Raw genomic sequence first — 12,567 nt, forward strand, 5'->3', positions numbered from 1 at the left:
CCCATGAAGGAGCAGGCCTGGAGTTTGGGTGTTGCTTCTGCATCCAGCTCTGTCATGGGGCGCTCAGGTGGCCTCAGTGGCTAGAAGTGCCTTTTACCAACAGTGGATGGTTAGACAAGCCTACTCAGATGTTTAGAAAGTTTGTAGGAATTTTAATTTGTTTTAGTTTACTTTACTCCAGTTTTAACCTTCTGAATGTTTTATACTACATTTGTAAAAAAAAAAAAAGTGACCATTTTATTGTTTTCCCTTTTTTGTAAACTGCCTTGAAGTTTTTCTACAATCAAGCAATATGTACATTTTACGAAATAAATAAATATAACAGATCATAGAGAAGCTCATTGGTGAGTTCACATTCTGAAGGAAACAAGTTTGTCTATCCAGATGAAGATCTGGCCACTCCAAACTAAACAATTAGCTATCCTGTCCTCCAGAAAGGATCTGTCATCTTCCCTCGCTCCTCCTTATGGCCATGAATTCAAACCATGAATGGCCATGGCATAGCAAGCAAGCACAGAAGCAGACATCTGTCATCTGTCAGTTAAAGAACTAAAGGATTCATTTGGTCTGGGCAGTCTCTAAGCTTTGGTGACATCAGTTATCATCTTCCTCCAGATTTGTTCAGTCTTAGCTAAAAAAAAAGCAGTGCTTTATTTGATGTTCTCAGGTCAACACGGTTGTGGTATAAGAGATATAACAATGATCTCCTTCAAGTGGTTCTGCTGGAGGAACTGAAATCAGATGGTGTGGTTTGAAGGTAAAACAATTATTTGGTTTAGATATTTGCCAAGGGTATGACATGAGCATCTGCTACATTACTTCTCATTGTCATAAATTCTGAACTTTCAACTAGGAAAGAAAATGGATTGCTTGTAGGTTAGATTATAATAAATCTTCTGAATTGGTTTCAAAGGTCATTTGGAGTTATCCTGAGCAAAACACTGGAACACATAGCTCTTTTACTTTGATGATCATGAAAAAGGAAATTAGACTGCTGAACCAGATAAACACATATTATATCCGTCTTCCTCAACCTGGTGTCCTCCAGATACAAATCCCATAAGCTCCTACCATTGGCCATGATGGCTGAGATTGATCGGAAAAGGAATCCAACAACATTTAGAGGTCCACGGGTTCCCCATCCCTGATCTAACACACTCCACTTAGAAGTAATCTTCATTGCCAATAACATCCCATGTTGCTATATTACAACTCCCATTATCTCAAACCACAGCCCATGCTAACTGAGGTTGATGGGAGCTGGAGTCAAACAGTATCTAGTGGGCTCCAGAGACCTGGGGATAACTGAAATTTGGGAGATGAGGTGCTTGGGAGACCGTAGGCATACAGATGGGTTTTCCTTCTTTCAGACCCCCCCTCCCCTTTCTTTTTCTTAAACAAATGATCTGGTGACCAGAGCTAGGAAGCAGCAGTTGCACAGTTGTTGTAGTAGTTATGACCACTACTGTGGAGACAAACCAGTAGATCCCAATTTACCACCTTTCCATCCCTGATCTATGAGTCTGTTACCTAACCTTGGGATGTATTGGGTGTTAGGGGAGGGGTACTACCTCTTCTGGGGGGACACGTTTGGAGAACTAGCTCTCACCTGCGGCTCCTAGAAGCTGTCAACATGCAACAGTGGCCACACCCTGGGAAACAGCTTTGACTGGCTGGCTAAACCAGGTACAGGTAGCCAATGGGTCTCAAACACTTGGTGAGGTAGGAGCTTCCCCTGCATGCGAAGACAGGCTCCAGCAGATTGAGCAGATGAGACTAATAGTGGATCCAACCGTCAAGAAGGAGGTCTCTGCATGTACTGTAAAGGTAAATGAGGGGCAGATGGTGCTTGTCCACCTGGGAAGGTTGTCCATCTACGAGAAGGAAAACTTTGATCTTAAACCTCTGTTCCTTTGCAGGATATCTTTGGGAGAAGAAAGGGCTAAGGACTATGCCCTACACAAATACGGAATGGAGTCCCTAAAATGGTTGGATGGTGCCTTGTACGCCTCAACCAGCAACTCCTGCAGCCAAGCTGATGCCAAACATATTTATCTGCTTTCCTTTGGACCACACCAGTGAACCAGAGGGTCTTGTCGTCTATGCAGTCCAGAACTTCCATAACAGGACTGCATGGGTCATGTTGGTGCTGCTAACACAGCGGTTTGACTTCAGCCCCAGAGGCACACTCCATTGTCTCTTGAGACAGTTGGATGCCAACAACAGCCAATCTAGACAAGGAATGTGGAGAGTTTGGGATCTGCTGATACGCTAGTTCAGGTATCCCCAAACTCGGCCCTCCAGATGTTTTGGGACTACAATTCCCATCCTCCCTGACCACTGGTCCTGTTAGCTAGGGATGATGGGAGTTGTTGTCCCAAAACATCTGGAGGGCCGAGTTTGGGGATGCCTGTTCTAGTTGATATCCAAGTGCAACAGGAATGATTTCTGACTTCCAGTTGTTTTAACAATTGCAACAAAATGACTTCCCCCACAGCCCAGACTATACTGCTGAAGTGAAGGAAGCTGAGAGTGTGGGGAGGAACCAGAAAGGACTGTGAATGCAGTTCATTTCTGGGGCTCAAAACAAACTGCTGGGTGCAGGATTCTTCCACTTTAAGTGTATGCCTTTTGCACCTGACTCCACTTAGTGGATCTGAGGGTCCCAGTAATAAATAACAATTATAGATTCCACAGAATGGAAGAATCTCTCCATTTCAGTTCCTTTTTACATACAACGCTCCACATTTCTATAGCATTTTGCTAATTTATATATTTATTAATCCTTATGAAGATTTGCCAACACTTTTGTGAGATTTGCACCTACTTTATTTTAAAGTTTTGACTAATATACGTATCTTTGCAAGCACCTCATTCTGTTTATGAAGATATTTATTTTCATGTACATTTTTCATGAATATATGCACGTTTATGCCCTTTTTTTGTTGGAGAGCTGTGTCACAAAGTTTGGAGAAGTGAGAATTTCAAAGGATAGCTGCCTTTTAGTTCGAGAATGGGAATTGGGTTGTTTCTCATTAAAATGCAAACAAAACCATATTTCTCCCCATTCCTTAGACCTAGGCAAATATAGAGTCTAAATATAGATCTGCTGGTTACATTAATGAGTATGTTAACCAAGAGGGAAAACATGACTTCCTTCCCCCCTTAATTTATCTTAGTGTATGTCAGTAACAAACCTGAGCTGTGCAGAGTCTTCTAAAATAAATGATTTGTAATAGTGTTCCTCCATTATGATACTTTTCATATCTTCTTTCCACTCAGCAACAGTTTTATCTATTTTTAGATTTGGGGTTTATTTCCTACATTTATATCTTGACTCTTCATATATAATTTTAAGGCAGCATACTATGTCTTCATGGATACTTGGTATCCATGCACTTAAAGCAATTGAACAGTTAATGACACAATACACAACTTCAATAAGCATCTGAACAAGAACACTTAAAAGTATTTGAACACATACACCAATAAGATAAGAAAACTACTTAGAGCACTACTTTGACTGCCAGTGCCTTAGCTGGAGACCAGCAGCCACGTTCATCACATTTATAAAATTCAGCTGAGAAATATAGATGCACAAGATCTCTGCCAAAATATACAAAGAAGGCTGTCACAAGAGGGATTATTTACAGTCCCCATCACAGTTAAAAGAAAATTAAATCACAATGTTCTGCCAATATAACTTCATATCACACACACACCCCGATTCAGTATGAACTAAGGGAATATTTGCTTTGAGGCACCGCCATAAATTAAACAACAGCATGCCTAAATCTCACGGCTTTCACCAAAATTTCCCAACATATCCAGCTCAGAAACTGAACTGTACAGTCTTGAAAATACCAGTAGTGTGTTAGATGCAATGTTCCATACAAGTCTTTAAATGGAGTCTTAGACTGTGGAGGCAAGAAGAGATACAACTGCCCAGTATTCTGTACTGCAGTAACTCCTGCTTGCCAGTCAATTTTGCTTATCCGATGGCATGAGTGATGTATCTTCCTTCCTCTCTAACACCCCTTCTCCACCTCCTTGGAGGTTTCTACTACTGTGGTTGACAAAGCTGGAGCAGGGACCAAAAGGATAAAAAAAGAAAAGCTAAAGGGAGCAAATCGGGGGAGGGGGGATTATTTCCTGCCTCCTATGTTTTTTGGAATCTAGATCCAAAAATGCGCTAAAGCTGTTAATAGTGATCAACCTGCCATTGTTAGAGAGTAGGGGCCTCAGACCTGGGTTTTGGCTATCCTGCTCTATTTTATTATTTATTTATTTATTTATTTTTTTGAAGGAGTTACTTTTAAAGGAGCTCTCCCTCTGAGAGTCAGCTGAAATTTGCATCTACATATAGAAATGAGTTTATGCACATTTTACACATGTTTGTGTCATGGGCGTGTGCCTTGGGTCTTTTAAGGACCAAGCAAGGACTCGTTTTTCTACCTAAAATATACCAGATCAGTGTTTTTATATTACCGTGGTAAATATTATTATTATTATTATTTTAAAAAATCTAGCTCTATAAACATCAAAAAACAAATATTATTTTACATACACATATTTTGGAAGAAAATATCTACATATAATATTGAGATTACAGAGCTAGAGGGAAATGGAGAATAATAATGAAGAATAAACCATAAGCTGTATGTTAGTCTAATGACTATAGAGCAGCCTTTGCAGATGTTTTGGACTACTGTACAAGTCCTGTCAGATGCAACCAGGATCTTGAGGGCACCAGGCTGGCAAAGGCTGCCATAGTGTCAATGGCTACATGCGCATAAATGACTGGACAAAAAGTGTTACACACCATTTTACCAGACCTACCCAGAAGCCAAATTTGAACACCAAAGACTTGTTCCAACTACCAGCCCAACATATCAGCTGGGGAAAAAAATACATAGCTGTGACAGTTAACAGAGTGATTTACAATGATGTGGTTGACAAGAAAGGTAAATGGACTAGAGAAATATTTTATAGCAATATTGCTATACAATACAGCAGGCTCTAGCCAAAATGCCCAGAAAAAAGACATAGGTAAATTACCCTCAGTTCCCCTCTCAACCACACACATACTCAATAGCTTAATACAGCATCGTTGTACGCCTAACCAATGCTGGTGTCAGCATAATTTTGGAATGTTGTGATGTCCTCAAAAGAGCAACACAACACCACTTACACTGCAACACTTACACTGCAATTCTGCACATCTCCTCAGAAGTTAGTCTCATTGATGTCTGTGGGACTTACTCCTAGATAAGTGTGTATAGGACTGCACCATCAATGAGACATCCACCTCTTCCTCTCTCTCTCCCCTGCCTTCTTTTCAACCCTATGAGCTTGCCCATTGTTTACTGATGCTGATTCTGATAAACAAAATAGAGTGTTAAGTGGAATTGTACTGTTTATATTAGGGTTTGCAACCACATTGCCAACTTAGGGAGCCATCCTATGCCCACCTGGAGCTTGGTTGAGGAGGCCACAGAAAATGGCATGAGCATACCATACAAAGTCAGATGCCTGCAAATGTTAAGTGTTTTGCAACTAACACTTATGACTTGGCAGAAGTCATATATGAATAAATGTACCCACTTAGACCTCACAACAACCTTGTGGGGTGGGTAAGTCTGGATTTTTGCTATGGGTAAAGAAAACAAAAATGGAGAAGGGCATGACTTACTCAAGTCACAAAGTATACTGCATCTGTAAGTGGTATCATGCCTGATAATTAGATATGGCCACTCAAGGTTTTAGTGTGCTAAATGATGCCATTAAACGATCTGGACATCTCTTTATTTGTTAAGTAAAACCCTCACTGGGTTTAAGCACACTAAAATTTGAATCAAATCAAGGTTAAGAAGTCAATCTACTGTCAATCAACTAATTTACCCGTTGTTCCTACTGAGAAAATATAGGACAAAAAAATGTTCTTAACATTCAATATATTTTTAAACATGGCCAAAGGGAATGATTGGCAGAGATCTTCTTAGGTTTTTTTTATTGAAGAAACTCAGTGAGATTGGTGGAGGTGAGAAAATGTTCTGGAGCGTCCATGGAAGTTGGAAGAATGAAACTCAATAAGGAAGCAAATGGAAGAGTCCGTCTGATGACTGGGTCATCAAGGTCTGTTACCCTGTCCCCATGCAGAGTAGTGCAGAGTTGTTGCCCATGTACTATAGAGATGGGATAGCTCCTTGAATATAGTATGAAGGCAGGCTTTGCAACACTTGGGAATGCAGCAGTTTCCTTGATTCTGAATGCCAGTTCTTCCATCACTTGCTCTGGGGAAAACAGAATGAATTTAGTCTGAGGTTCTGAGAGGACAAAATCTCTCTAAATAAAACTTTATGAAGTTTACTACAGTGGTACCTCGGGTTACATACACTTCAGGTTACATACGCTTCAGGTTACAGACGCCGCTAACCCAGAAATAGTGCTTCAGGATGAGAACAGAAATCGTGCTCCGGCGGCGCAGCAGCAGTGGGAGGCCCCATTAGCTAAAGTGGTGCTTCAGGTTAAGAACAGTTTCAGGTTAAGTATGGACCTCCAGAATGAATTAAATACTTAACCCGAGGTACCACTGTATTAGGATAACAAACTATACTAGGTATGTACTTAGTATAGTTCAGTGCTTTAAAAAAATGTTTAGGGGTACTCTCATTTTGACTCAAGAAAATCACCATTTTATAGTTCAAATCAGGAAAAATAAATACAGTAAATGGACAAAAGTACAAAGATTCACAAAATGTTTAGGGGTACCCCTGTGTACCCCCAGAAAAAAAGCACTGGGAAAATCACTTTGATATGAAATCTATGCTATCTGTTGCTTGCTTTGTGGAGCAGACTGGCTTGCAGAGGTTTCACAATTTCAAGAGGCTGAATATTGCCGGTTGAAACATGCCAATGATCTTTGAACTTTACACAGCATTATTTTCTAATAGTAATTTATTCCTGCAAAGTATATTGACAGTTCACAATTGTTCTCAGAGAAATTTTGTTTTAAAAATAATTAAAAATAATTTGTAAAAAATAAAAGTAATCCACATCCCTAAATTCTTTGGGGCAATAGGAACATATATTTAATACTATGACAACCTAGGGGCTCTAAAAACACACACACCAAAAATGCAAGGCTTGGATGAGGTGGATCAATTTGATATCTGAAAGTCAATAAAATGGCAAATTTTCAGTTATCAGTACACAGAAATTTCTAATATTGACCGCAGAGAAAGGGATATTCTCTGGGAGACTCATGGAATTGCCACAGTTATTTCCAAAGTGGTCATCATTTCTGTATGTGGAAAAAGGAGCCCCTTCATAAGTTCCTAAATTCTTGTATGTTGAACAGAGTTCTTGGGTTTTCTGACTCTGTGAATTTGGTCCTGGAAGTATCTGAAATGATTATTGACTGAGGCTTAAAGGTAAAGGTAAAGGACCCCTGACAGTTAAGTCCAGTTGCGAACGACTCTGGGGTTGCAGTGCTCATCTCGCTTTACTGGCTGAGGGAGCCGATGTTTGTCTGCAGACAGTTTTCCAGGTCATGTGGCAAGCATGACTAAGCCATTTCCGGTGAAACCAGGGCAGCGCACCAAAATGCAATTTACCTTCCCGCCGCAGCGGTAGCTATTTATCTACTTGAACTTTTTGACGTGCTTTAGAACTGCTACGTTGGCAGGAGCTGGGACCGAGCAACGGGAGCTCACCCTGTCGCAGGGATTTGAACCACCGACCTTCCGATTGGCAAGCCCAAGAGGCTCAGTGGTTTAAACCACAGCACCACCCGCATCCCTTACTCTACATTCCCATTATTTGAGCAACTGTGGGTTTAGAGACAGGCATATACTGGGTGTGCATCTGGTTCCTTCCTTAGACTGCGAGTCACCATAAAATTGCAACAGGTTTTTCTGCAGCGTTTGGTTGTTGTAATAGCCCTCATCTCCCTTATTACAGCCATGTGACTTTGGCTTCTTCTTCTTCTTACCTTTGTCACGCTTTCTTCCTAAAGCTTTCTGGCAACCTGAACGCCTTTATATCTGGGAAGAGAGTCATAGTGAGAGGGTGGTGTTACACATCTGAAGGCCCATGTGCGTCAAAATGACATCAACTATATATAAAAGGATGTCACATAGAGGAGGGAAAAAGGTTGTTTTCTGCTGCTCCAGAGAAGCGGACACGGAGCAATGGATCCAAACTACAAGAAAGAAGATTCCACCTAAACATTAGGAAGAACTTCCTGACAGTAAGAGCTGTTTGACAGTGGAATTTGCTGCCAAGGAGTGTGGTGAAGTCTCCTTCTTTGGAGGTCTTTAAGCAGAGGCTTGACAACCATATGTCAGGAGTGCTCTGATGGTGTTTCCTGCTTGGCAGGGGGTTGGACTCGATGGCCCTTGTGGTCTCTTCCAACTCTATGATTCTAACTGGGGTGTGTGTGTCAAAGCAAGAGTCCTGACAAAAGGGTGGAAGGGGTAGGACAGAAACTGACCCAGTGCTGAGAGGACCAGTTCACATTTTACACAATTGCTAACCTCTTTTCCCCCCTTCAGTTTTATGGCTACAATAAATGGGATGATGAAGAGTTATTATAAACTTCTGGTGTCCATTGTCAATCTATATATAGTAAGAGCAGAACAAACCTTAGGGCATGGTCCGATATTTTTTATACCAATTTCAGATTTTGTTTTCCTAAAAAAAAGGAGAGAGAATAGATTAGTGTGAACACACATACAGTCCTAATAACTTTGCTGGTGGAAAGGCCTTCATAGTAAGGTCACAGAACATTTCACAGATTAGATGTGATGCTAAAAAGAATTCAGAATAGAATCTGCTGCAAAGGTTGAGAAAGAGTTTGTTTTCTGTCTCAGTACAAACATTGCCATTAAATCTGTTGCTGATGGTTCTCTTAGCTCCTTTTTAAGCATTGCGCAGAAACATATTTTATGAATCAGGATACCTTAAGAAGCACCTGGAAAATGCAACAGTTCTGATTAAAATAGCCCACTTTGAGTTTATTGTAATCCCCACAATTCTGTTGAAAGTAAAGATGGAATGGTTCCACTATGAATGTGTGTGCCGAGTTAAGAGGATCCTTCGCTGCTGGCCACTTCAGTGCATGAGAACCCGTGGTGGGAATATGCATTTTGGTTTAATTAATGAAAAAGTTGTATGCCTTTCAGTATTATTATGGGCAAGGCAGGCTTGGTTTACTCACAGGATTCTGTCACAGAGCATGCACTCACTGCCGTACGTCTCGCCATCTGTTCCACACACCTCCTGGCTTCTCCTCTTGCAAAGGACTTTCCCTCTGGTTTGGGGGTATTGGTTGCAGTCAGCCTAACAAAACAGCAGCAAAAATACTAGAATGGACACTTGGAGAAGACAACTATACTCAGTCATCACCTCCCGGTCGCCATGGCTGATTAACCTTATACTTTGTTAAAGTTTGGAAGAGACAATGATAAACTGATATTTGGCATATCTGGAAACCTAAGGTGGCATCTGACAAATTCATACTCAGAACAGACCCAGTTAGTCTTGACTAACTTAACTCCATTGATTTCAATGGACTTACTCTGAGAATCACTTAGTCAGATACCATTCCTTTAGTACTGGGATGTCCAACTTCCAAGAGACTGCGATCTACTCCCACTTAAAAAACCCTGGCAGTGATCTACCCATTGTACTGACCAAAATTGTTGAGCTTTTTTTTGGGGGGGGGGCAATCGATCAGGATCGACCAGGGATGCCCCGCAATCGACCAGTAGATCACAATCAACCTGTTGGACATCCCTGCTTTAGTAGTTCCATTTGACTCAACAGATCATTTAATGCTAGCCCTGCCCTCAAATTATTCAGAGTCTCACCTTTATATGACCAGCCTGACATTCACCTTCGTTCTTTAGCGCAAGGGTATCTTCAGCTTTCCTAGAAATTGTAGAATAAATGTTATATGGTGCTCCCCTATCACTCCCCTAAAGTGAGTTAACCCTATGATCAAGTTATGGTAGACTATGTGCAGAACAGATATAAGACAACATATAGACAGAAGGTACAAAATGGTCATGCTTAGGGAGAGGAATCAGATGATGGCTTAGCCAAGGCATTCCAAAGCAGGGCAATACTCTGTTGATTTAGGATATATATGAGTTGAAGATAGAACCATTAACAACGGCCCAGCCTGGCTGACTGCTGGTGCCAAACCTAACCACCCGAAGCCCCTCCCCCAACTGCACCCACCCTGCTTTATGTTGCATTAAGGGCTATATTGTATTTATTGTGTGTTGTTTTCAGTTGTTCCTCTAGTCGCATGCAAGCAATAATTGAACAACATTAAAATCAGCAAAACAAGCAGAACAATCCTCAGCATCACTCAGTGTGTCATGCTACCTAATTAATATGCTGCTTCCAAGTATTGAGAGAACTGCTTGAGGATCTTTTCACATGACTATCAAGGGCACAACACTCATAGGAAAGGTGCCTGAAATCCCTAAACACAGTTATTCTCAGACTAGGGCAAGTCACTCAAGCAATTGCTATTAAGTGCAGGTTTCAATTTTGGGCTAGACTGCCAATGTTTTAAAAATCACACACACACAAATCACGTTCCAAAAGCTGAATCCTGGTTGTTGTGTGATAAGTTCAGGATGTCAAAGCTGAATGCGTGGACTTTTTAAATGTCCACCAACATGCACCTCACAATGGTTGTGTGAACCAGCTCTTGTGGAGGAAGCAGAATCTATACACAACAGCTTTGGACACACTTGGGGAACCTGATTACTGATATATATGCTTTTTATGATGAGATGCTGATCAATTAATGCAGAACACGAGGCAGTTGCTTTTCATACCTGCTGTCACAGTTTGGCCTCACTGTTTTTTGAAGACAGGTCTTTCAAGATGTCTTAGGATTATGAGGAATTCTCTCTCTTTCTTTCACACACACCCTCATTCACTCATCCCATTATGAATTAAATCCTATCTTAATTCTTGTCTAGGTGATCATTAAACACGGCTAGGGTTTCCAACGAATGATGACAAAGATGGCATCCATATAAGCATTGCCATTATCCTGAATTATTTGTCATTCCTTTAATTGGGATCTTGTTGATCTCTGTGTATGTCACTGGAAAATCACCAAGATGTTGGGTAGTTTGCAATGAAGTAAACACAATTAGGATCCCACAGTGAAGTCAGAATGCATTTGCAATGCCCCCAGAGCAACTGCTAATACTCACACAATTGCGGAACACAGGAAACATTTATTGCTATATGTTTTCTCATCAGTGCCACAAACAGGAGACCACAGAGCATTGCACGAAGTCCCTTCCTTCTTTATAGCGGCTAGAATTTGATCACAGTCCAGCTGGAAGGAGAAAATAGATATAAGTAAATTAGATAACATGCTACAGTATAAGGTAACTTACTTAATGATAAATGTTTTAGGACTGACAAAATACATATAGGGAGGCTTTTAATGTTTAATGTTTCATTATGTCTTTATATATGTTGGAAGCCGCTCAGAGTGGCTGGGGTAACCCAGTCAGATGGGCGGGGTACAAACAACAACAACAATTGTTCCATCGGCTCACAGCTCTTATAGTGAGGTGTTTCATGGTCAAATTTCTTCTCAATAATTTTTGGGACCTTTTTGATAGCCTTTGCTCAGATCATCCCTCCACACCATCACCCCCCAAAGGATGGGTATGACGAACAATAGAGAAAGAAACTGAATATAAGTCCTGCACTGTACAAACAGCAGAAAAGAAAAGAAAAAGCTGGAACTGATCTGATGTGTAGTGCCAGCTAGCTAAGAACTGCTCAATAAAAGGACACATGCAAGGCATTCTAGAACATCTGAAGGCAACCCTATTTAGGGAAGTTTTTAATGTTTGATGTTTTATCATAATTTTAATATTCTGTTGGGAGCCACCCAGAGTGGCTGGGGAAACCCAGCCAGATTGGTGGAGTATAAATAATAATAAATTACTATTATTATTATTATTATTATTATTATTGACAGGTTCCTTGCCCAAGGCAGGAGAATCAACGCATCTACCTGCCACCTCATCCAAGAGCACCCTGTGCATTCCCCAGTCAGTTTGTCAGAATTAAGGATCAGTTCTGTTATAAGAGATCACCCTTCCTGTTCATCTACTACATAATAATACAGTAAAAACAATACCTGGGTTGATCACTGTGAGTGTATACATATGTGAGCATACCACATGAAAGGCTCATCCATCTGTTCTTTTCATTTACACAACCATATATTTAGGAACAGCCGCAGGAGCCCTTTCTTGTAACAAGGGATTTATTAAACAGTAGCTGATGTAACTGTTTTGTTTGTTTCCAGTCACTAGAGGGCAATGTCTCATTCCAACAAATTAACATACTTTCCTGATATTCATGGAGGTGTGTTTATCTTTGCAGGCCTGAAGGTATGTGAGTAATTATGAACAGACAGGTAGGTAGCCGTGTTGGTCTGCCGTAGTTGAAACAAAATTTTAAAAATTCCTTCCAGCAGCACCTTAAAGGTAAAGGGACCCCTGACCATTAGGT

General features: G+C 40.8%; 1 protein-coding gene across 3 annotated transcripts in view; it reads right to left on the reverse strand.

The window, feature by feature from the left end:
* Positions 1-5,993: 5,993 nt before the first annotated feature.
* The window catches only part of LOC308467108 (serine protease inhibitor Kazal-type 5-like), a 29,576-nt gene continuing 23,002 nt past the window's right edge, over positions 5,994-12,567 (reverse strand). For all 3 annotated transcript variants that reach the window (XM_080988530.1, XM_080988528.1, XM_080988529.1), the window contains 6 exons: positions 11,244-11,371; positions 9,873-9,933; positions 9,221-9,342; positions 8,646-8,694; positions 7,994-8,045; positions 5,994-6,293 (listed from right to left, as the gene is read on the reverse strand). In XM_080988530.1, the coding sequence (XP_080844656.1) occupies positions 8,040-8,045; positions 8,646-8,694; positions 9,221-9,342; positions 9,873-9,933; positions 11,244-11,371 (366 nt within the window). In that variant the 3' untranslated portion in view covers positions 5,994-6,293; positions 7,994-8,039. The remainder of the gene's footprint in view (positions 6,294-7,993; positions 8,046-8,645; positions 8,695-9,220; positions 9,343-9,872; positions 9,934-11,243; positions 11,372-12,567) is intronic.

This window comes from Podarcis pityusensis (assembly GCF_964106645.2).
Source record: "Podarcis pityusensis genome assembly, chromosome: 2".
Taxonomy (NCBI): domain Eukaryota; kingdom Metazoa; phylum Chordata; class Lepidosauria; order Squamata; family Lacertidae; genus Podarcis; species Podarcis pityusensis.